This window comes from Cupressus sempervirens, chromosome 5, assembly GCF_028749045.1.
Source record: "Cupressus sempervirens isolate cs-2001-9-10 chromosome 5, ASM2874904v1, whole genome shotgun sequence".
In the NCBI taxonomy this organism is placed as follows: domain Eukaryota; kingdom Viridiplantae; phylum Streptophyta; class Pinopsida; order Cupressales; family Cupressaceae; genus Cupressus; species Cupressus sempervirens.
The window spans coordinates 1,028,165,844-1,028,188,302 of record NC_143122.1 but is presented as its reverse complement, the minus strand read 5'-3'; the positions used below and the strand labels follow the sequence as shown (position 1 = coordinate 1,028,188,302).

At 35.4% G+C, this 22,459-nt stretch overlaps 1 protein-coding gene across 4 annotated transcripts in view; it reads right to left on the bottom strand.

The window, feature by feature from the left end:
- The window catches only part of LOC149559441 (AP-1 complex subunit gamma-2-like), a 110,852-nt gene extending 91,705 nt beyond the window's left edge, over positions 1–19,147 (bottom strand). For 2 of the 4 annotated variants that reach the window (XR_016365153.1, XM_089833340.1), the window contains exon 1: positions 18,610–19,139. Coding sequence is in view for 2 of the 4 variants with exons in the window: in XM_089833340.1 (XP_089689466.1) it covers positions 18,610–18,641 (32 nt within the window). In the remaining 2 variants the exon portion in view is untranslated. Of the gene's footprint in view, positions 1–18,609 lie in introns of all 4 variants that reach the window. The other 2 variants (XM_089833342.1, XR_016365154.1) reach the window with 2 other exon arrangements.
- Between the last annotated feature and the right edge of the window lie 3,312 nt (positions 19,148–22,459).

The following is a 22,459-nucleotide window of genomic DNA, read 5'->3' as shown; positions in this document are numbered from 1 at the left end:
GAAGGAAAAATGAAGAGCCTCAAAAATTATTTAATTTCTAAATGAAGTGTTCTTTGCTTTTTTTAAATGACTTAGTAGCTTGTTGGTGTTCAGGTGGAGGGAGGGGGACTCCAAGCTGTCCACAAACCCTGGACATCTGGGAGAAAGCAAGGAATCCCCACAGCATCCTCTGCTCTCCAGGATGCCCTCTGCTATGCAGGAAGTTCTCAGGGGCATCCCCTCTTCCAGGAAGCATTTGGGGGTGGCAGAGGGATGTTTTGTCCCCTCCATACAATTTCCCAATCTTAAATATGTTATGGCTTTGGGGTGAACACACCCATGGAACACTGTAAATAAACAGTTAACAGATTGAAGTGATTGCAGAATGTACAACTTTGTGTTACGGACAAACATCAATCAACTTATTTGGCCAGTAAGCATGGGCAAATTAACTCACAAACTGAAGAGTACATATTAAATAATATATTTTAAGTTTTAAAAATTGTTTTTTTTGGATCAGTAATTGCTTTTGATTCGAGCTTTGAAGTAGTGGGATCACATTGGGAGATCCCATCCCTATGGTAGAAATCTTTTAACCATTGCTGAGGCATTAAAAGATCCCATATTTGACTCTTGCATCTGTCTTACTTTACCTGCCAGCAACACAAGATGGTTGATCACCAGCCCCCTTATCTCTCATGATCTCCTTATCTCTTCGCAACACCTTATCTCTTCATATCTTACTCCTTATATAAACTCTGACCCCTTCTCTCTCCCAAGCTCCTTATGTCTCCCATTTCAATAAACCTTCAGTCAACCTTCCATCCACATACCTGGCGAGTTCAGAACAACAGTGCAAACACACTTAGGTACATTGTGGATTCCAACCAAGCACTAGAATGAACTTCTTAACAAGCGCACATGCTCCAAGTCATGGGCTCTGTTGGTTCCCAAAACCACAGATTGTAAATCTAAGAGTTTTGCCAATTCTCCAATAGGATTCCTCAATTTGTTCTAGCCAACAAATGAGAATTACACAAATCCCCCTGCACTTCAAGGCTTCGCTATACCTAGGCAAGTAGACCTTCACCTCAAACTTGATCACCTAGTTCAAAGCTTTTATATAGCCAATTTAAATATTTGTGAACTCTATGAGTTGGCAAAATCTTTAAAACTTGTTCAAAATTGAATAATATGTAAGAACTTATGTTTGTAGGGAACAAATACAGAGATTGACTTCGACTATAAATCCAATTATTTAGCTTCGATGATTAAAGACTAGTGACTTAGTTTATTCAGTGAACAAAGTCAACTATAATGAAGATTAATATGTACAAAACTCTATGAAACAATATTTATTGAAATGTCATCAACTACCCCTGTGCTCTACAAAAGACAAATCATATATGGAATTCTTCGTTAGTCCAAAAGGAACTTAACTTCTCTGGCTAGGAATCCAATTAGACAGAGTTTTGTCAATTTCAAAATTAGGACTGCTATCTTCATCATGATGTTGATGGATTCAATTGCACAAAAGATCCTCTTCAAACAACATAGAAAACTCGAGCATATCTCCATGAGAGCTTTCATCTGAAACTTCCTCCTGTTCATATGTTGTATGTTGTTCTATTTCATGTCCAATATTTGATTCCTGGAAATTATCATCTCCTTCATTTAAAACTCCATGAATATGTGTTGATCCATCAATTTGTTTACCATGGTAAGTTGAGAAAAGAATTGTACCATTTTTCTAAACATGTTTATGAAACTCTATGTCTAATAAGGCTAAGAATTCTTCCACACTAAGAGAATTCTCTTTCTCATCTTTGCATTCCATGATATCTGATATCATACAAGTATCATCATGGATAGATCTTTCCTCAGACTGTCCAAAAAAATCTTCCACATTCATATATGAAACCTCACTTGACTCATATTAATCCAGTCCTACATTCATTCTCCTCTTTAGTCAATTCACCATCTATATGTTTGAGAAAAATAAGGAACTGATGATCATATAAGAGACCTAATTAATGCATTCTGTTGAAAAGATCGAAGGAAGGAGGTCTGCATTTTGAAGGTATTTCTTGATAGGCATTAAAAATCCTCATGAAGAATTGTACTACGGATTCTTCTTCTTGTTTTTCTAAATTCAAAAATGCATCCAAAGGAGATATATAACTTGGACTTTCATCATCTTCTTCTAATATTTGAAAGAGAAGCTTTGAATCAGGATCATTTGGCAAGATTCCCAACTCACAAAATTTTCTTATGAATTCCTTGCGTGGGGGCATGATGTCTAAAGATACTTCTAGATAAATATTCACCATCCTTATGAACAAATGTGCTGCAGATTCACCTTGTTATCTTTCTATTAGGGTAAATAATTAATATTTACACTTTACTTAAGTTTACTTCGGAATATGCATAGTCATATGAGTTGTCTTGTTGACAACACAGGAGTTAGCAACTTATTTGAGCACATGGTGTCTGCAACAACTCTTTATGAGTTACACCTATGTAAACTTATCCTCTCATCATTGCACAAACTCTTGTGCTCACTGGAGAATAATCCACCTTTGGTGGACATGTGCTGAGTTGTAATCCTTATCTCCTGTGTGACTTCTAGTCATTCTAGTTGCCTTTATATACAAGCACTTTCTATGATGTATTCATCCAATTATCCAATTATCTCATATCCAATTATTTGATATCCATTCTCATTTGATCACTACTTGTCTCTCTTGTGCTATCTACTGAGCTTCTAGATCTTGGCATTTCATTATTGCCTTAGGCAAATTCTTACATGGTATCAGAGCTATACCAAATTCTTACACTTTCCAATTTGAAAAATGTGTATGTGTGCTTCCTCCATGGTGTAACATGACTCCCCTTCCTATTCATAATACATATTGTTCTCTTTTATTTCTTGTTAGGTAATCAAATCATTTACTTCTGGGTCTTCTCCCTCAACAGAGCTACCAACTGAAATTTATTGAATAGAGTCGCCACCTCTTTCGAGAAATATATTGGCTTGTTGATCTTTCGAGTTTTCGCTTCTAGCAGAGTATGCTTCCAAACAAAGTAATGCAATTACTTTCTGATTCTGATCTACAGCATCAGAAATTTGGGTAACTTCACAACACTTGTTGCGAGCAACTATCCCCAATAGAGTCGCTAATCTGTTTGTTCCCAAAACCACAGATTGGAAAACCAAGAGTTTTGCCAATTCTCCAATAGGATTCCCCAATTAGTTTTGGCCAACAAACGGGAATGACTCAAATTCCCTTGGACTTGAGGCTTCATTATACCTAGGTGGGTAGACCTTCACTTCAAACTTGATCGCTTGGTTTCTACAACGAATTTAAATCTTTGTGAGTTCTTTAAGTTGGCAAAATCTTTAAAACTTGTTCATAATTGAATACTATGTGAGAGCCAATGGTTGTAGGGAAGAAATACAGAGATTGCTAACTTCGACTATAAATCCAATTATTTATTTTCAATGACTAAAAGACTAATGCCTTAGTTTATTCAGGCAAGAGAGTCAACATAATGAAGATTATTATGTACAACTTTATGAGACAATATTTATTTAAATATCATCAATTACCACTGTGCTCTGCAAAAGACAAATCTTATATGCAATTCTCCATTAGTCCAAAAGGAATTTAACTTCTCCGGTTGGGAATCCGATTAGACAGAGATAAGGAAACACATATATATTTCACACTATCTTGATTGTCGAACAAAGAATGTGGTAACAAAATCTAACACACGAGTATCATCCGGAATAATTCAATAATTATTTTATTGATCATAAAGGATGAATCCACACTCTAATTATAATCTCTTTGCCTTTTAAATAAACAAAGACCAAAAAGGTTTTTATTTATTATTAAAATATAATATTTGAAATTTAAATCAAAGTCATACTTTAATATTCACATCTTCCCTTACAAATAAATATATCACTTTACTTTTTCTTCTCTCCCGAATGTATGTCTCTTCTTTGTCATGATACCGCTTTTTATATATATGAGAATATTTAAAAGAATGTGACTTTTCCAAATCAAAAGTCACTTATACAAAAATAAATCATACCCCTTCATAAATAATAATTAATCGGGTGTATAACATGGTCCCAACTAAATTTTATATTTTGAACTTTATTGACATTGTATAACTGTTTTATGCATTAATCTTTTATTGAAAGAATGACGCCTCTTATCTTTTCCATTCTGCGCAATAATGACCATTGTTTGTTCGATGGAAAAGACTTCAGAATTTGTGACTTCGAAATCAATTGCTAACCTGTATGCTCCCATTATGATGTTTACCTTGTCGCTGCATATGCAAGCCCTATCCTTTGTCGTCTTTGATAGACTTTTATTCTTTTGATTAAACCTTTGCAGCAGACTTATCACTAAGAAATCATTCAAGCATTTACTTTTTGTCAACTACTAACGGCATCCACGTAAGGAGTATTGCTGCTAACACAACCATGATATGCCTGATTTTCTTACATAGGATTTCATGTGGCTTTCATAATTCAAACATATCACTACTGAAACTTTTGGTACCTTGTAGAACAAAGACATGAAAAGCATATTGGATTGAATCCGACCACTTGCATAAATTTAGTATAAATCCTTGTTCCTTCCTGAACTTCGCGTGGGCCGCTAGGGAAATGTAAGGCATGGATTCTTCATTGCTAGAGAACACAGTATAAGTTCTGTCGTTAAACCTGATTCATATGTGATATCGACCTTCTATTAGAATTTGATCAGATTTATGATTTTAAATTGAAATTCAAAGTGATTTTATAATATGTATAAATTTCCTAAATTTAGAGCCCTCCCTTATAACAGCACTTCATATTTTTTATGTATCTTCCAAGGGAAGTTCCAACCTTTATTATATAAGCTTAAAAATTCGGGGTGTAACTTTACATGTACCCCTTTACCCCTAAGCGACACAAGATTCAACTCATGAATGGGAATAACTAAATCACCATTTGTTTGTGTGTGTATATATATATATAACACAATTAATACGAAAACCACAAATAGATATCTCTAATAATATTAGTTATATTGGAATGTCATCAGACATAAGCTATATACATTAACAGTCCCTCTTAGCTAGGGAGGATGATAATGAAAAGATTCATACAACATATTACCTCAATGTAGATTTTTTTTTTTAATATTTTAAGGACATGGAGGATAATCATCATAGTCTATCATGATCTATCTCAAATGTCGTAAGATATCCATCATAGAAAGCCATGCTCTGTTTAAGGAACTTATTACACCATGCAAGATATCTTCTATTGTGATATTTATGAACATCATTAGATGTCCATCACAATAGAAGGTCATGGTCTATTTAAGGAACTTAATCCACCATGCAAGATAACTTTTATTATGATCTGCATGAACATCATGAGATGTCTATCACAATAGAAGGCCATGGTCTATTTAAGGAACTTAATCCACCGTGCAAGATATCTTCTATTGTGATCTGCGTGAACATCATGAGATGTCTACCACAAAAGAAGGCCATGGTCTATTTAAGGAACTTAATCCACCATGCAAGATTCAATTTATAATAGAAATTAAGTTATTGTAAGATCATCACCTTTCAATAACTTCTGCAAATACAAGTGGTAATCATTTGGAAGTTGTCACTTCCTAATGATGTACACAGGGCCCATGTAAACAAAAGTAATTCATTAGTACATTAATCAAATATTCTGAGACTCTTCTCAATTACAACATTCAAGGTTTTAACTCACTAGCGTTTCACTATCAGAGGTTTGGTGCATACATGATTGTGAACTCCCTCTTAGTCCACTATTACTTTAATTTTAAGAATATTTCTTTAGAATGGAGAATTCTCTGAGTTCAAGTTTGGATTACTAACTTCAGCGAAAGAAGCTTGATGTTTAAGTCTGTCGGGAAATATTGTTGCAGTGTACTCATAGTTACCGCATCTGTAATATTGTACTTTGGAGTAGTCTCTTGTGCAAATGCTTACTATTAGAGAACTTGCCCTTTTTCCTTTTAAAGTAGTGGTAAGAATTTGAAGGTCTTCATTTTTGGATTCATTACTGATTTCTCTAGATATTAGATTACATTCTTCTTGAATGCAGTCAACCTTTAGTCAATCAAATTTAGGGCATGTTTGGTTGTCGGCATAGGAATTGAAAATTAGAATAGAAAAATGGAAATGGGGAATGGGAATAGAAAAGGGAAATTCCAATCCTATTTGGTTCACCTAGAATTCGATTGGAAATATGTTAATCCATTGTTTGGTTGTACAAAAATGGAATAGGAATAACATTAAGTTTTGTATTTTTTAAATATTTCCCTTAAATTTTGTTGTTTTAATTTATTGTTTTTTAGTTAATTTTTTCAATAATGGTAAAAAAGTTAATTTATTTTCATTTTTATTTTATTCATTTAAGTTAATGAGAAATATAATTTATTTCATCTTTTTAAACAAATATATAATAATAAAATGTTATAAAATAATGTTTTAAAAAAAAATTAAATTTTAAATTTAAAAAAAAAAACTCATTAAACTAGTAAAATATGTTCATTTATATACGAAAACACACAAAAATTAGTCTCCACGATAATACTTGAAAAAATTATGCGCGCGCAATCACAACGGATTTGAAATAATTATGTAATTTGAAAAAATCTGATTGGGAATAGGAATGGCCTATTCCAATAACAGGTATTTTTGGCATAGACGTATGCTCATTTAATTGGAATATGTCTTCCTATTCCAGTCCTATTCCAAGAACCAAACAAGCCCTAAGGAGTTTGGAACGAGCACATACTCCCTATCTAAAATTTTCCCATGAGTTAGGAAGTCCATTTAATGTTACCATAGTTAACTCCTTACTATCATAGATGTGACCAATTGTTAAGATTTGGTTACTTAATTCTATTATCCTCATGAAGTATGAGGTGGTGGTTTCTACTTTATTCATTTTTATGGTAGCAAGTTGATTCTTCAAAGTAAGACATCTCCTGGTGTTGTTAATTTTAAACATGTCTTCAAGTGCTTTAAGCATATCATATGACGAGTCCAACTTGGTCATAATAGGTAGTAACTGATTGATTTTTCACTCCATCCACCAATAACTCCATTGCTCTCGTGTTGTCCTTTTCCCATTGATTCTTTTTGTTGTCTTTCTCAAGTTTGGGAGAACTCACTATGGTTATTATGTCATGCTTTTTTTAGAATTAGCATCATTCGTAATTTCCAAGCTTCAAAATCAGAAGCACCTTCAAGTCTGTCTTTGAGTCTCATGCCATTTACCATTTCAAAATAGTGTACTTATTTCAGAGATTTTTATGATAATCTTCAATAATCTGATCTGATATTTTCTTTAGACCTGCTCTGATACCATGTTAGAATTTGATCAAATTTATGATTTTAAATTGAAATTCAAAGTGATTTTATAATATGTATAAATTTCCTAAATTTAGAGCCCTCCCTTGTAATAGCACTCGATATCTTTTATGTATCTTCCAAGGGAGGTTCTTACCTTTATTATATAAGCATAAAAATTTGGGGTGTGAATTTACACGTACCCCTTTACCCCAAGCGACACGAGATTCAACACATGAATGGGAATAGCTAAATCACCATTTGTTTGAGTAAACAAGCGGGTGTGAGGCCCATGTCACATGAGCGGGTATCTTTACCAAGCAACTCCTTACATCACATTGAGACAAAGGATAAATGCCTCGTGACCATGCCATGTCATGATATTATTCCTGTTTGACCGAAGGGTAGGGTCTTCCAAGGATAACGGGGAAATTAAGAGATTTAATAAACACACTCAGCCACATGTAATAGTAACTAGTCCTATCCAATTCAATGACCAATGCATGACTCGAGTTGCTGAATGCTACATGACAGGTCCAAACTGAAATCTGATTAGGATATATATATATATATATATATAACAATTATAAGTATAATATATATATTATATATAAACTAATATAATATATAAATATAACACAATTAATACAAAAACCATAAATAGATATATCTTTAGTAATATTAGTTATATTGAAATGTCATCTGACATAAGCTATATACACTAACACCTTCGAGCAGGCATTTGTTTATTGGCTTTTCAGTTCATTCTCCGTTTCTTCCTGCTCTCCAGTGACATGGAGTGACTGAGATACAATAGTTTTGCCATGTCTTGGTATTGGTTTTTTAAATAGATTTATCTGCTACTGCGGAACTTGTTTTCTCTGCAGTTCTCTGACAGTGACGAGAATAAATGAATAGCTCTGAGTCCCTGCGTGTGTATTAGACTGGCATCGATCAAATTTGGAATATTTTTAAGATTAATCTGCATACTCCAGCCTTGCTGGCATCACTGCCTTATATTGGATGTTGCCACTATTTTCATCTGCACATTTCTTGGAATCTGGACTGCATAATATTGAAAACTATAGCTCTCTTCTCGTCTGTTAGGCATAACCGGAATGAAGGTTCATTAGATAATATAATTAGGTATCGCATATCAACATCATTTAACAAACTTTAAAACTCATCATCAAGAATTCCATTGCTTAGGCTCAGTTGATCACTAAATTATTCCATCTGCACATTATTACTTGCCCCAGTTTCATATCCATTTTCCTCTTCATTTTCCAGATGCACAATCCTTAACATTTGGTGTACTACATCAAATTTACAAAATGTCCCTTAAGGCAAAAACTATAAAATTTAAAGATAGTGCACAAATGGAGACCCTAAAATTTAGGGCTCCATCAGGCTCATCATTCGACACAGTGTCTCAGGCTCAACACTCAAAGCAGCATTGAATTTGCATTTGCTGTGTCAATAGCAGCTGGGCAGTCATTTTTTAATACAAAGCGGTGTGGTTCAATCTTGGGACCATTGTCATCAAGAATTCCATTGCTTAGGCTCAGTTGATCACTAAATTATTCCATCTACACATTATTACTTGCCCCTATTTCATATCCATTTTCCTCTTCATTTTCCAGATACACAATCCTTAACGTTTGGTGTACTTCATCAAATTTACAATATGTCCCTTGAGGCAAAAGCTACAAAATTTAAAGATAGTGCACAAATGGAGACCCTAAAAATTAGGGCTCCATCAGGCTCATCATTTGACACAGTGTCTCGGGCTCAACACTCAAAGCAGCATTGAATTCGGATTTGCTGTGCCAATAGCAGCTGGGCAGTCATTTTTGAATACAAAGTGGTGTGGTTCGATCTTGGGACCAGCCAATTAACAGAGCTCCTGACTTACTGTCAGGCTGAGGGGTCAACCCAATTTGTAGAAATTTTTGACAAAACTGGACCAACCCAAAATGGATTATCATTAGAAGATGCTTATCATTAACACCTGATTTCATGAATAACATGGCACTGTTAATGTTTTGCCCAGAAATAAAGATAAACAGCAATAAAGAAAATAAAGAACACTAAGACACAGAAAGACACAAGAATTTATACTCTAAAAAACCCTCCAACGTGAGGGGGAAAACCCAGCCACACCAAAAACATATCTCTTTAATAAATAATCTAGGTCTGAGAATAATGCTTCTAACTGAATACAACATTCATCACACAAAGCAATCGTATATATCTTGAATTTAGAGACTCTTCATATCTTAACCGATAGTCTCTTCATTTTCCATATTGCGAGTCTCTTTTCCAAATGCAAGTCTCTTTGCATCTTGCATATCTTTTCATATTTCCAAGTGCTGCACTTCATCATTTAGCAATTGACACGTGAAAGTGTTCTTGGAGCATTCCACCAATAGCCATGCCTTCCAATCTGCTAAAACCTGAGACAAAGAGCATATGGTGGGCCTTCTTAATAATGTGTCTGCGTCAACATTATTTTTCCCTTTCAAATACTCAATATCAAAGTCAAACGCCTAGACTTTGCTCACCCACTTTTGTCACTGTTCGTTCAACTTCCTCTGCTACAAAAGATACCTCAAGTTGTTGTGGTTAGTACAGATAAGTAACTTGGCTTCGACAAGCAACTGTTGAAACTTCATCAGGGTGTGCATGATGGCGAGCATTTCTTTGTCGTGGATAGAATACAACCAATCAGCTCTCGTGAGCTTCCAACTCTCAAATGCAATAGGGTGACAGTCATGCATTAGCACAGCCTCAATGCCTTCTTCAGGGACATCGCACTCTAGGATAAAAGGTCAGGTGAAATCTGGCAGTGCAAGAACTAGACAGGAACTCATAGCTTCCTTTAGTTTGTTGAACGTTTGTTGTGTCTGTTCATTCCACGGGAAGGATCCCTTCTTAGTCAAATATGTCAATGGTGCATTGAGCTCTGAGAACCTTGGTGAAGGTTTTCTAAATGGAGTTGCAAGCAGAGTGGGTTTAACAATGGAGGAAACTCCGTAGTTAAGCATGCTCGAGCTGGAGTAGTACCGGCATGGGTGACCTCCCGGGAAGTCCCAATGCTTCACCTCTATGAGTATCACCTACATCCAATGAGTGCTAAGTGTTCCATTCATTCCCATGAGAGATGCGTTGGTGTGAACCACTACTCATGAAACATGAGTCAATGAGTTTGACTAGAACTCCACAGTTGAATCCTACTAGCAATATCACAACTTGACTAGTTATGGAAAATATCTCCTACTTATCAATTGATGAGCTTAAGGGGATTTCTAATGAATGGTTCATAAGGCACAACACTTGGTGAAGGTTTTGCAAATGGGGTTGCAAGGAGAGTGGGTTTAACCATGGAGGAAACTCCACAGTTAAGTGTGCTTGCGATATAGTATTGGGATGGGTGACCTCCTAGGAAGTCTCAGTGCTTCACCTCTTTAGCATCACCTAGATCCAATGAGTGATAAGTGTTCCATTCATTCTCATGAGAGATGGGTTTGACCACTACTCATGAAACATGAGCTAATGAGTTTGACTCAAAAGAACTACACAATTGAATCCTAGTAGCAATATCACAATTTGACTACTTGTTTAAAATATCTCCTACTTATCAATTGATGAGCTCAAGGGGCTTTCTAATGAATGGTTCATAAGGCACAATACTCGGTGAAGGTTTTACAAATGGAGTTGCAAGTAGAGTGGGTTTAACCATGGAGGAAACTCCGTAGTTAAGCGTCCTCGAGCTGGAGTAGTATCGGGATGGGTGACATCCCGGGAAGTCCCAATGCTTCACCTCTATGAGCATCACCTACATCCAATGAGTGCTAAGTGTTCCATTGATTCTCATGAGAGATGGGTTCGTGTGAAACACTACTCATGAAACATGAGTCAATGAGTTTGACTCAAAAGAACTCCATAGTTGAATCCTAATAGCAATACCACAACTTGACTAGCTATGGAAAATATCTCCTGCTTATCAATTAATGAGCTTAAGGGGATTTCTAATGAATGGTTCATAAGGCACAACACTTGGTGAATGTTTTGCAAATGGTGTTGCAAGTAGAGTGGACTTAACCATGGAGGAAACTCTGTAGTTAAGCGTGCTCAAGCTGTAGTATTGGGATGGGTGACCTCCCAAGAAGTCCCGGTGCTTCACCTCTGTGAGCATCACCTAGATCCAATGAGTGTTAAGTGTTTCATTCATTCTCATTAGAGATGGGTTCATGTGAACCACTACTAATGAAATGTGAGTCAATGAGTTTGACTCAAAAGAACTACACAGTTGAATTCTGATAGCAATATCACAATTTGACTAGCTGTGGAAAATATCTCCTATTTATCAGCAAAATAATTATTCAACATACTCAAAAAACCTGGCAGTCTTCTAGGTTCTATATATACCTACTTGGGGTGGTTCATTAACTTGCTGTGCAAGGCAAGTTAACAATCTGATTTGGCCCCATTCTAGAAGTCAGAAGAAGATACAACAGAAATTAAACCAAACAAAAATCTAAACTGGTTGTTGGAGACAACTATCACTACAAGACAAAACACATATAATTTCCTTCTAGGAGACAGCTGTCACTACAAGACAAAATTGGTCTTCTTTGAAAAGTTGGTGGTTCTTACTAGAAACTTCAAGACCACAATCTACCTTTTTTCTTCCTACACAAGATAAGACTGCTTAAATGGCAGCAATCTAATCTTTTCTTGATTTTTTTGGAAGGAGTCAAAACTTCACAGTTGGAAACCATCACTGCTGTCCAGGCTAGGTGGCCTCAACTTTATGCGTTCATCACAATCCATGACCTACCATTTTAACAATGGCTGTATTGGTATCAGAATATTCATGAAAATATGGCTTGAATTCCAAATACTCTTTCTCAGTGTCTTACAACCACTCTGTCAGTGGCACTGTCCTCTTCATCACTGTGAAGCACTCTATTTCGGTACAGCCAAAAGCATGTAATATAGACAAAATTCTGAGCTGAAAATAATTATTGCTTGCTTCTTATTTGACAAGTAGTTATTGAAAAGACAATGTGTATGGTTACTATGGTACAAACCAAGCTGCTGGTTTATTTATTTCAAGAGTCAGAAATGTCAAGATCTATTAATGAATGCATTGTCCAACTCAAATCAAACTTCAAGCCTCAGCAAAAGAAAGAGATATGCATGGTAAATCTTGGGTTTTGGAATATGCAATATAATTTATAAATGACAAAGTAAATTAAAAGTGCAAGATCAAATTAACTCTCAATATAGAGAGCTATCCCCTTAGGTAGCATTTCACCAAAAAAGAAAAATTGTAAGAACTCTGATTACTAAACATTCAAAGCACCCACAACTACTGACTTAGATACATTCCACAGTCTCGTGGACAGGGACAATGGGATAACAGGGGATGCATTTCAGGCACATTAGTCTCTGGGCCATTTTTGGGGGACAGCAATATATAGATATAGAAACAAACACACACACACACACACACACACAGATTTATACAGGTTAATTGATGGCAGTATAACCGACGCAATATGCTATGACATTATCAAAATGATGCCGGACGGTGTGTGCAGAAGCTTGCAAACCAACCATAGTCCAAAAAAAATATGCGTCTGTAACTCTCACATAATATCACACTGTACTAGACCATAGCCAATGCACCTTTAATATCTTTTGCAATTGACCCAAATACCATATTGAAAATTTTGTAGTTTCAGACTTGAGTTCAATGTTTCAACAACAAAATTATAATTTCATATAAATTCCGTTAAACAGTTATATAACTTAAATTAGCTATGAATCTGAATCACGATATATTTATTGCTCTTATACTACCATCACTGCTGTCATGATTAATTTTATTACTGTCACATTGCTGTCATGATAGTTTTATTGCTGCCGTTAAAATTTTATCATGTTAAACTCCTATTATATTGCTGTCATGGTTTCTTTAACAGTTTTTGAAAAAAAAACACCGATGTCATCAATGATGGTTTTTTTAATCAATACACAGATTTCATGCCCCCACTATAAAACATTTTCACACCATCCTTGAGTGAGGAGAAAAAAAATTAATAAATGAACTTGGATACATTTATTATTTTATATTCAGAAAACTGTCATATTAATAAGACTTCACAATTTTCTCAAAAGTTGAAATTGACAGATACATTAAGGACTTGATGATTCCGCAAATTTCTTTCCCTTCAAACTTCCACAAATATCTTTCCCTTCAAACAAAGGGCTTCTTCATGTGATCGGTGACTTATTGAGCATAAGGATGTTAATCCTAACATAATCATGAACAAGCAGATGTTAATTTGAAAATAAACTATTAACAAAGCTTTATCACATTAGCTCCAGGCAGAAACGTTTTATGAAAGGGCAACAATTAAATTAGAAGAGACACATCTTAATGAAGGAGGACATCCCGTGACCCTACGCCTCCTCTTAGGGGCTATATAAGACAGATTGCCATTTAGAAGGAGGAAAAATCAGATTTGGGATCAAGATAGAAACAGCAGTTAATTTAGAAAGGCCACCCTCTTTATGAAGACTAGTATTCTTAGTAAAGGGTGTGACTCGACGTTTCCCTTCAGGGTTATAAAGGACAACGTGCTCCTCAAGTAAAGGAAGAGGCAGAAAGAAAGAAGAGGGCATAGCAATTAAGCAACGGTTAATAAAAGAAGAAAGGAGTGGGAAAAAAATACAGAAGTGACTCTGTCAAAGGGCAAATGATGAAGAGTTCTGACCCTTTCAAAGGGTTGTGAGCTTGTGACCATTGCAAAGGGAAGACGTGATAAAAAGGTGTGATACTCCATCAAAATGGAAGATATAAAGGGGAGAAAGTTTCATTTGAGGAGGATCCAAAGGAGACCAATTTGGGGAATAATGGTAATCTCAAAAGCAACAATTAAAAGAGGTGACACTTTCACCCATAAAGTATAAAGGAGAAATCATTCCAAACCTTCTTGGAGCATGCCACGTGGCGAAATTTGATTTGCTTTCCTTTGTTTTGGCTTTAACACCCGGACCCGCAAGGACACATGTCAACCTGTCGTTATGTCGCTATGAGTATTGATCGTACATTTTTTCATAGCGACAAAGCGATGTCTCTCGATTTGTTTTCAATCTCACGATGGAGAAACTACAACACCTTATGAACTATGATGGGCACGATGGGACACATGTTGCATCGTCGCTGTCTTGCTATGTATTTTCATCGTACAACTTTCCATAGCGATAAAGCGACAATCGTTGATCTTGGAGATCGAACGGCCATTACAAAATACCCTTTCTATCTGTGTTTATATCTGCAACGAATAGGAACCCGACAGCTGGAGCTTCATTTATGGCAGAAAACTCTCGACAACTCCCCGCATGGGCTGGTCCCGCCACCTCCACATGTCAAACTGTCGTTATGTCACTATAACTAAAGATCTTGCATCTTTTCATAGCGACAAAACGACAATCGTAGTTCTATCTTCAATTTGCGGTTCCCAACATTTCGCTAACTACTGCACATGACTCGAAGCAAGTGGCCCCACCCGGACGCATGTCACATTGTCATTATGTCGCTACGAATATTGATCATACATTCTTTCATAGCAACAAAGCGACATCTGTTGATTTCTTTAAATTGGGTGGCAAAAAAATGCGAGCCCGCCGAGGTGTTTATAACGTAAGACAGCCTGAAGACTTAGGATATAAAGATAACCCAAGGTTTTATATGTATCCTTATAACATTAGAATGTTTGAAATTTTGAATATTTGAAAAGATATGACCGTTGGCCATGCTTAACAGGCAAGACTCAAATTTTGGCAGGAGGGCAAAAATGGTTAACAGATACCAATGGAATTATCAATCTATTTAGACTCTCTTTGATTATTAATTTAATGTTTCTATTTATGTACAAACAACCATTTATGGATTGATAAGTAAGCATTATAAAGAGTGTAGCAGACTGGTTCCCACAATGCAAACACACCGCCCCAAGTTGGATGAATTCATCTTGGTTGGATGTTCCTACAACTTGTGAGGCCAAGGGGTAGAATTGGCTTGTTTGGATGTTCCATGTCCTTGAGCTTAGTTCTGGAGAACAGTTTCTGGACAGCCTGTCATGTTTTCCCAAATCCATACTATGGTGTTTTTTGGCAAGAAATTAGAGAGTTCAATTGATATTACATGATTTGGAGGTAGAATACCATTCAAGTATTAGTAAAATTGATTTATATGCATTTATAAATTATTGGAATCCTAACCCTTAGGGAAATAATACACCTTGTGCATTACATTTCAAAAGTTGACTAACATTATTGCAGGAATGGCGATTGTTGATTGGTAATATTGTAATTTCAATGAATGACAGCTCTTATTCTAATTGAACTTGTGAATTTAAGGCAAGATTCAAGTACATCCCAAAAGCGCACATTACAACAGACTTGCCTTACCACCACCAGGATGATTGGGAGATACCGCAGACATCCCTGGCTTTCTCAAGGATGTCCAACAGCAAAACAGCCCCACAGCATTTGTTGCCTCTGCAACACATTTTGATTTCTATAATGACCCATTTTCAAATAAAATACTATTTAATACTCCTACACCCAGCAATTCCCATCTCATAATCAATGCATTCAAGAAGGCAACTTTGCAATTATTGTAGTAGATTTTGGATGTTTGAATGACTCAGCACCAATAAATCCTGTTCTCTAATGTTTAAATGCAGCAGCTTTATGGCTTGGAATTACAATATGAACCATAATTCAAAAAAAAGATAGAGTGCCGGTGTCCAAGATTGCTTCCCCAGCATCAGACGATGATAATCTGCCTAAGTGAACAATTAAGAAAGTGCTGCCACTATTGTATAAGTCTATGGAGTTAAGAAAAAGGTGACTCTAGTTTCTAGTAGCCACAGACAATGAAGAAAAATCAAATTAAAATTAAACTATATTTTACCAAAGGGCAGCGATTGTGTGTGTATGTATGTAGGTGGGTGTTCATTCCATTAGAAGAAGACATGAATCAATAGGAAGAAAATATTATGCAACTTGCAAATAAATATTGCCGTCAAACTGGGCACAAACCCTCCAAGGAACAATTGGAAGAAAATATTACGTAACTTGCATATAAATATTACCACCAAATTTGAAACCCTCCAAGGAAAAACCAAGCTATTTAATGACAAAATGTCAAAAACCCTTAATTTCTCCTATTAAGTTATTGGATAAAAACCCATAACTTGTCTAGAAATCAAGGCCAAACATTTATGTTAAAATAGCTGCAAAGCAGCAAATTGGAAGAAGAAACAAACCAGAAAAGATAAGATTATTTCATAATTATGTCACAATGAGAAACCTGAATGTTATAATAAGATTCATGGCTTTGATTACATCATATGTATAAGACTATAAATGTAAATGCAACTATCATTTTACAATTTAGAATTATTGTTTTAAGGCAAAAATAAGAAATGTTCTATAAAGAGACATTATAATTTGAAAGATCTGAAGATTTTTGGTAGCAGCTGGGGGATGTCCCCTGCCATCCCACCATACCCAAGGTGCCATTGGGGACAAGGACAAGGATTTGAGGGCCAGGAACACATCCTCATGGAACACTCAATTAGCTAATTCTGGACATGGATTTTGACTAACCAATGCTAAGTTTACCTTTCCTATAATAGATTTTCCATAGTTGAACACTGGAACCAGCGCAGACCTAATGTTAATGATCTTAATCAGGATCAACGAGCTCTGCAGCTACAATTCAGATTTTATAATCATTATGCACATCATCCTTCATGTGAAAATAGGGCAAGGATGGACTTGTTAAATGGTCATGCTCTGTAAAATTATGATTCTCAAAATAAAACCAGTTTTGCTCATTGATGCTTCACTCTAATGACTATAACAGAGAGCATGAATAGAACAGATGCACATAAAAAGTATGGCAGACCACGTTATGACTACCATATATTCCTGTCATCTCTCTCAAAATACACTATGGAATATTTCCCTATGTGCTCATAGAACAGGATAGAGAAAAACTGCAACAGTAAAAATAGCAAATTGAGTCCATGCAAAAAATACTGGAGAAACACTAAACCAAACATATTCTCTTCATATGATGAGAAAAACCTGCCACAGCCATAAAGACAAATGCACAATGAAAAGATGGGCATAAATCATGAAATTTGCTAACGTGATGAATCCATCCAAAACCTACTGCAGACACACTGAGCCAAGTTACAAATCGATTGTTCTCTATAATGCCAAAGAAAGTTAAAAAAGGAATTGAATGTAAAATTGTCATTCATCCTGATGATTGACTATGCGGGGTAGTCAAAAACCGAAAAGCATTAATCCTGTAACCCACTTGTGTCACAACTGGAACTATTTCTCTTATAAATTATGAATTGCAAAGGCTTGAAATCTTTGAAGTAGAAAATGTTTAATCCAAAGTTGACTGAGAATCCAGACCAATATCTTCAAAGTTGCGATTCTAGCCAGAATCAACTTTTGATACAGATACTGCAAAAACTGAAGTTGTATGCAGAGTTGTAATTCATAAATTATCTCCTTGTGACTGCAGAAGCTCAACCACCGGCGAGTGAATCCAACCGCAAAATTGACTTAATTCTCTATACATTGCAGTGGAAAGAGACAGGCAACGTAAAACACAGTAGACAATACAATTATAGTATCATTTCCACTAATGAACAGTGGCGCGTGTCATGCCCTTATAATTTGCACTATAGTAGAGCCTTCACTATGTCAACCTTTTCACTAAAATGAAAATTACAAGTGTGCCCAGTTCTTCAACCTACCTCGAGTTTATAAAACACTTCAATTTTCAGTTAAAGCCAAATCTAACCAAAAAACTCAAACTCTTCTATTTTCCCAAAAACAATCCGTTGGCTGTCTATTCTTTTGTTTTCCACTTTAATACACTCAATGTGGCCAAAATCGTCCCCTTTGCAACGACATTAAACCCTAGATCATGTCAATTTTTACACTATAATTCTGGACTTCATGTCGTTGGTAATTTCAGGTTTTGTTTTCCATTTAACGTTGCTTATTCAGATTATTCATGTCTAAAGTCACAATTGGATCCTCGAAATTTGAAATATTAAAAAACATCAAGCATAAACAAAAACGCAGTGGGATGCGGCCTATCATACTTACCTCAATCGGGTCCCCATTGTGAAGGCGTTCATGAGTTCAAATTTCTGATTCGAAATGTTCAGCTCTCAAAAGTTGGATTTAATAAGCTCTGCCGCAAATGAGAAGCCCTCAGTAGTACATGCCTATAACGGATCTGTAGAAAACGCTTTGAATATAAGCGAACACCTTAATTGAATCGATCGGCACCAAAATAGCGATAACATCCGCTGATCTGCAGAAAGGAAAAGAAAAAGACCGTGCAAAATCAATCAGGAGTCAGCCCCGAAGCGTAACAAAGCTGGCCGGAAAGAAGAGCTATTTTGTTCTACGATACATAAAAACAGATCAGACTGGAGGTCAATTAGCAGATCTATCAGAATGGGAGCTGCTCTGGTGCTCCGTTCGTCTTCTTAGGAAATATGGATGGAACTATTTGAAACAGATCATCCGAATGGGCTGTAAAAGCATTCATCTTTTATTGTATTGTAATAACTTTGCTCTTGTTTATTTTTTCGCTACCAATAGGAGAAGAAATCGACTTTTTCAATCATAATTCTGTTTATAATGTCAGCTCTTACTTGTAGATGTATATTAGGAAACAGGTTAGGAAAATGGCAGTTTGTGAAAAAATGTTTTTGAGTACATATATCTTGGTAAGTAGAACATTCAAAGATAAATTGTCATTTAGTTTCTTGATGAAGACTACAAATACACATAACATAATAATAGTAATTTGCAAGAATAGAAAGTTGGTTTCTTATTATCTTCAATAAAATGGAATTATAACATTCTGAAATATGATATGCATAGCTACATGGACATTTTCCTTACAATGTTTTCTCCAAATTGTCCTAGATAATCCTACAGGTCCTCCTTATATAAGCAATTTTTAACTACCTAAGAAAGTTCTAGAAATTGTAAACCTAAACTTTGAAGCCAAAAAACCTTAAGATATTTTTATTCATATTTTATTGCATTAGAGTACGCCCCCAACAACTTTTGAAAATTAAAAGAAATTTTGAAGGATATGTTTTTTTTGTCTATTTCAAGTGGTGCAACTTCCGGAGACCATAACTCATCATTAGTTGCTTTGATTGGCTATTATGACCCCATTTCGAAAATGCCACAAACTACTTTATAACATTAAACTTGCACAATCTCTAGTTAGCCAAAGTTTGACCCATTTTCAAAGCCTTTAAAAACCTTCAAAATTGAGTTTAAAGATTTTGTAACTTGCTGTCAATAATGAAAATTTTCAACATCTTCTCAAATAGACTTGATCTTACAATGAAACTTTGTTGGCAAGCTAATACATCTAAAATGAACCTCCAAGGAAGAAATTGGAATACTATAAGCTCCAATTACCAACTGACTAAAAATAGTAAGATTCTAGAAATAGTGACTCTACATTGAGATAGCCTTAATTGAAAAGATAAGCTATAAATATTTTTGGGTGATGTAAGATTGCCCTTACACCTAGGATGCTCCTGCATCAAACCCAGGGTAATTTAAGAAGAGACCTTGTCACATCTCAACTGTTCATAGGAAAAATAAGATTGTTAACCTCCTCCCAGCCATGATGAATCTTCAACGAGTTATTTTTTCCGTTTGACCAGATATTCTTCATATGTCTTATTTCTTGTGCTTATGCCAACATGATTATCAAAAATATCTTCATTCTCCTTTGTAAATGAAGTAGTTGTTGCAATATTGCATTGTGCTTATGTGACCTCATCTTCAATGTCTCCTTTATGATATCTTATCAGATCTGAAATGTTAAATACTGGTGAAATATTCAGTATTGGACAATTATACTTCATAGGCATTTCTTGAATTATGCTTCTTTAATATATGGTCCAAATTTCTTCATCTTCAACTTATTATATGTTCCTACCAGGAATCTCTCCTTTCCCAAATGAATCATGACTTCATCTCCAATCTAAAATTCCTTATGCCTTGTTTCTCATTTTCCATAGCCTTGTAATATGTGTTTGTTCTAGTAATGCACTTCCTCACTTCTTCATACAAAATTTTCAAGTGTTTTGCAAAGTCTTCAACTTTGGCACTAGTTTTCTCCCCATTATCCAAATTCCTTAATTCAAAAGCATTTGTGGGACTACTACCATATACTCTTTTGAATGGTGATTTACTAGTGCACCTAATGACGAAAATATTTTATGCAAATTCCACATGTGGTAAAATCAAATCTTATCCCTTTGGCTCATCTCCTACCAAACATCGCAACAGATTTCTAAAACTTATATTCAACACTTTTATTTGTCCATCAGTTTGTGGATGATATTTTGAGCTAAATTTCAAATATGTCTTTAACTTCTTCTACAATGTTCTCCAAAAGTATACAACAAACTTGGTGTCTCGACCTAAAACTATACTCTTTGGTAGAGCATGTAGTCTCACCACTTCTCTAAAAAATAATTTTGCCATGTGAACAACGTCATTAGTCTTCTTGAAAACCTATCAGCTACTAGATGAACCATGCCTTCTCTGAGTCCCTGGTAAGCTAAGAATAAAGTCCATACTGATATCCTCTTATGTCTTATCTACTACAGATAATTGTTGATATTGTTTGCATAATTGTCAAAAAGACTAAGGAACAAGACTACTAGTTACGATATGGTTGTCATTGATGTCAAAGACCAAGACAGAGTATTGATCGGTGCAAGGTTGTGACCGGTGAGGATTATCATTAATGTCAAAGACTAAGACAAGGTATTGATTGGTGCAAGGTTGCGGTCGATGAGGTAGAGTGAGCACATGAGTTCTCTCGTCTGTAGGTGAGACTCGAGATATAGTAAGGACATGACAAAAGGAGGAGGTCGTGAGGACAATTATACTTGGAAAATGGGCTAAGTATATGTTGACATGAAGTAAGAAGTCTAGAAAGAATACAGGATGGTGTCATCAATGATCACAAATACAGGTTGGAGACAAGTCAGCAAGATGAAGTACAAAGACAAGATACATGTGATACATCACAAGGCAAGTGGATCACACCTGACATCTCAATGAATGGAGTTGGTAATGTCACGTCAAGAGGAGACAAAAGAAATAAAATTTGAATTCTTTCTAAGAGAACAAGCTATTGAAGTCATAGAACATCTATGACTTCTATTTGTATAAAGCACATCTAACAAGAACGGAGTGTGACAGTGATAGGAGTACAAGTTAAATATAGACAAGAGAATTCAAAAAATGTATTCTCATAGTAGGGTTTGTAGTATAACGAGAAAAGATTAGATAAATGACTCTCATTTTGAGAGAACAACTAAGATTATAGATTGGGAAGAAAAATAGCTAGAAGGCTAAGTTGATTGTAACCTCTAGAAGAAAAAGGTAAAGTAGAACAAGACAAGAGAAGAGTGTGAACAAAAGGGGATGTTGGAGAGAGAGTCAATGAGTCAAACAACACAATGAAAATTTGTGTTGAAGCTAGTAGGGTCAAGTACAGAAGTGATTGCACTTGAGTTGCGGAGTCGAGAAAGAGAATAACAAGTTACAAATTGGTCCAAGAGCATAAAAGTTATCTACATCAAGCTAAGATAAGAATCTATTTTGTATAGGTCAATCTTATTGTTGTTCTCTTATCCTTGCAACAAGAAATCTCATTGAGGGTGAACTCTAACAAGTTCTTTGTATTAAATCTCATAACAAGATGGTACATTATATTGTGCTATAAGTCCCACAACTAGGTTGCTCTTAACAAGGAAAAGACTTTCATAGGTTTACACCAAATCCCTTGACCAGGTAGCACTTGATAGTAAGTGGACAAATCCTTAAGGTTATGGATTTATTACAAATAGTTTAATAAAGTCACCATTAAGAACCGATATCCTCTACCTAGGATCGATGA